The sequence below is a fragment of the Echinops telfairi genome, unplaced genomic scaffold, assembly GCF_000313985.2.
Source record: "Echinops telfairi isolate 266 unplaced genomic scaffold, ASM31398v2 ScPeMD7_9;HRSCAF=40, whole genome shotgun sequence".
Classification (NCBI taxonomy): Eukaryota; Metazoa; Chordata; class Mammalia; order Afrosoricida; family Tenrecidae; genus Echinops; species Echinops telfairi.
Genome location: NW_022103906.1, coordinates 58,060,462 through 58,064,200, shown reverse-complemented (window position 1 = coordinate 58,064,200; position 3,739 = coordinate 58,060,462). Strand labels below are relative to the sequence as shown.

The 3,739-nt window shown below is 49.9% G+C and overlaps 1 protein-coding gene across 1 annotated transcript in view; it reads right to left on the bottom strand.

Moving 5' to 3' along the window:
* The window catches only part of CENPU (centromere protein U), a 35,968-nt gene that overhangs the window by 4,642 nt on the left and 27,587 nt on the right, over window positions 1–3,739 (bottom strand). The window contains exon 10 of the mRNA XM_045286570.1: window positions 2,012–2,073. Coding sequence (XP_045142505.1) covers window positions 2,012–2,073 — 62 coding nt within the window. The remainder of the gene's footprint in view (window positions 1–2,011; window positions 2,074–3,739) is intronic.

The following is a 3,739-nucleotide window of genomic DNA, read 5'->3' as shown; positions in this document are numbered from 1 at the left end:
AGGATGGAAATGGTGCCAGCCCACAATTCTCATGGGGAGACCTGTGAGCTCGGCCAATCTCTCTGCTTCTACTGAAGCCTCAGACAACAGCTCTGGAGAAATCTCCACGCGGCGGCTCCTTTCATAGAACGTTGCATGATGGTGACAAAATGGATGTGAACAATCTTCTCTGTGTCAGCCTCTTCACCAAGGGCTGGCTCTTTCGCTCGTGTGCGGGTCTGGAGTCATGCCTTACATCAACAATCAACTCGCCGATGCATAACCCCAACACCTCCTCCTCGGTGCTCAGAGAGTGGTTGAGGCAGACGAACGTGCCCGACTCCAGGTGCACGGCCTGCACTGCCCTCCGTGCCATCTTGTCCCAGCCGGCTCTCATCCACTTAGGCCCACTTGGGCCTGGCCAACTGTGAAATCTTTGAAGAAGCTCCTTCTTAGGAGAACGCACTGCAAAGGCACGCCTCGGTTCTCCCGAGTCCTGGGTTCCAGGCGGCAGCGAGTTGTCTTGGCCTCATCAGATGTGACAATGAACACGAAGAGGCCTCTGGTGTCACCGATCAGGCGAACATGTGCTCCGTCTTCTCAGTGCCTTTGCCGTAAAAACACCTGACCGGTTGTCGAGCATCCAATGCTTGAGCGCTGTAACACGCTTCAAGTGCTCTTTGGGACTCCGAGCAGGACAGGGATCTCGACACTTCCATGGACCCATTTTTTAAAGTGCAAGGGATTCGAGTGGTGGGGGTGAGGATAACGGTGGGGGAAAAGGAACTGATCTAGTGCTGTAACTTTGTAAGTCAATGTGAGCAGTTCTTGAAATAAACCCAGCCTTCTGAGAAAGACCCAGCCCTGCCTGCTCAGTGTGTGAGTAAGCTACCACCCCGGGGTAGCTTGTTCATGTCTTAGACAATGACAGACCACATTTCTTTCTCCTATGCCTTTCTGATTAGGCTTCTCAACATCGAAAATCACACCCAGAAAAGGAACGAGAGGCTGCTCTTTCAAATACGTCAGAGCGGTCTCAACGCTGATGAAAATTCTACTAAACCAGCTCTTACCGGATAACTGCCTCAGGATTATAGTGAAGATGAATGGGTCACTATACAAAATAATTTAGGACTGCGTCTGGCACACAGAAAGCTTTTCAGTGTTAGGCATTATATTGCCTTTCTGTTTCTTATTCTGGCCTGGGTCAGTGAACCTGATCATGGGCCAACACCCGTTTACAGGGGCGACATGAAGACCAATGGACCAGAGAACCAATTTCTCCTTTCTCGAAATCCCTGTGGCAGTCTCTTCTTTAGAACCTACGCTCGGTTCGCACCATCTTTCCAGGTGATGGTAACTGTGGCCCAGGGCTGTTAAAGCTGGCTCTGGCGGAGCGGAAGTCGATGGCTACTGCGGGACTAGCCACACTCCAGCTCTCGTGGCCACTGGGCCTCCCAGAAGAGCACCAAGAACTACAGGCTGCTCAACAGGCTGGGGGTGTGTGTCACGATTTCTTTCACAGACGTGGGGGCAGCTCTGGCTTGGGAGGCCTGGGAATTGCTCCTGGCCCAGCTTTTAGCAAGGGGTTTACCGACCTCATTTAAAAAAAGGTGGTTAACACAGACATAGCACTTCGTGTATGCCATCACCCTGGGGCACTTTCTACAGGTTTGCTCGGTTCACTCTCCGAACACATGAGGTGGCAGGTATGACTGTTAGGCCCATCTTACAGATGCGGACTCTGAGGGCCAGGGAGGTTTGCTCACCCAAGGTCGCACAGTCACAAGAGGCAGGTTCTACAACCTGTGCATTCAATCATACATGTGCGCTGCCTCTCAGGCCAGAGTCCAGACACTGCTGGCACAAGAGGTCTACAGAGTTCTCTGCTGATCAAGGTTTTACAACTAGGAGCATAACCTACCTTCTTCATGGCTATCCAAAGCTAGGGCATTTGACTACAGCACGTCACTCCCTTCCGTTCCTCCCAAATGCACCCAGTATTATACCATGAATTCGGATCCCATCTTACCGAAGCAGTTCGTTCTGGGCTTCAATCAAACGCTGCCTTTTCTTTTCAATATCCGAAATCATCTACGTGATACAATGATGCCTCAGTTAATTTTGCAAGTGTTTGAGCACTGCCATGTATGAGAAACACAGCAGAGAACATCTTCACCATTATGGAACTTTGGTCTAGCAGGGAAGACAGCTGCTAACCATAAGGCCAGCAGTTCAAACGCACTAGCCACTCTGAGGAGGAAAGATGAGGCTGTCCCTTCCCATAAATATTTACGTCTCAGAAACCCAAAGGGGTGGTCTACTCTGCCCTATAGGGTTGGCGTGGCTGGCAGTGGGGCTGGGAAAAGAATAGCAGGCGTTTCTACCTGGTGACGATTTTGAAGGTCTTCCTAGCTAGACCTGATCTGGGTCACAGAAAAAGTGGACGGCAGGGAACGCTGTGGTCCAAAGAGAACATCTCAGCATCACACCCTTCACTACCTTAGCCATCACTTCCATCGACTAGCTAATAGCCTACGGCTGGATAATATTCAGACCGGTCCTTATAATTAACATCCTTATAATTAACATCGTCCAAACACTCAATTAGAGCTTGAGAGTGAGACTACAAAGGCTTATAACCACCGAGAGAAAACTACACATCTCACACCCACCGCTCTAGTAGCCGCAGTGGACACTGGTCCTCCAGTCCCGGATGCACACAGTGAGGACCCTGAGGTTGTTCTACGGCTGAGGCCGAGCTCCCTGCTTTCCGTCCACATTTACAGGGTCTGTCAGGAGGCCAACATGCCAGCAGCAGCCCGGGGCTCGGAAGGAAGTCTCCTAGCCACTAATCCAGGTTTTATCCCTAGTTGTCCTCTGACCTGGGACAGTTCTCTGGGGAGTATAGCTTCCTGACATCCACAAAAGCCATCACCAAGCATGTAAAGAGTCATTTTGGCCTCCATAGCCACTTCTAGGTTAATGTTGGAACACAAAGGGCTTGACTCCCCCCCGCATCTATAATCGAAAAACCCTTATTTTGATATCTGAGCAGCTTTAAGAAACAAAGATGATTAGAGTCCCTGTGCCTTAGCTGGCATTTACAGTGCCCACCACATTAATCAATTAAAATGCTGAACAAAAACTCACCACTCCTGAGTCAATTCTAACAGAGTAGGACTGCCCCTGAGTTTCCAAAACGGTAACTCTTTACAAAGCCTTGCTTTCATCCCCAGAGCTGGCTGGTGGGTTTGAACTGCTGACTCTGTATAACCACTATGCCATAGGGCTCCACGAAAACCTGACTACGAAGTAGAATAACCGTACACGGTGGGAAGAAACAATGCTGCCGTGTACGGTGAGGACAAACACCTGGGAAGCACGCATGGTGGCGTGTGGGCACCACAATGAGATGAGTGTAGTAAGTTAACGTCACGTGGTCTTAGGAATCTACACAAAATAAATATTTGCATGTATTTTTCAAAATTAAAGGTACATATAACGTGACTGTTGTTACATGTCACATGTCATTACATCACCACCAGGAATGCCAGCATTCCTAGGGCAGATGGACCCCAGGAGTAGTAAACAAAAATCAGCCTACACCTTGATGTCCGTGACCCATGCAAACCCACCGCCACCAAGTCAGCTGTGCCTAACGACCGTATGGGACAGAACGGGCTGCTGCACGGTGTTTCCGACACTGTCAATCCCCACAGGAGCAGCAGCTAGTGGGGTCAAACCTGTCAGTTAACAG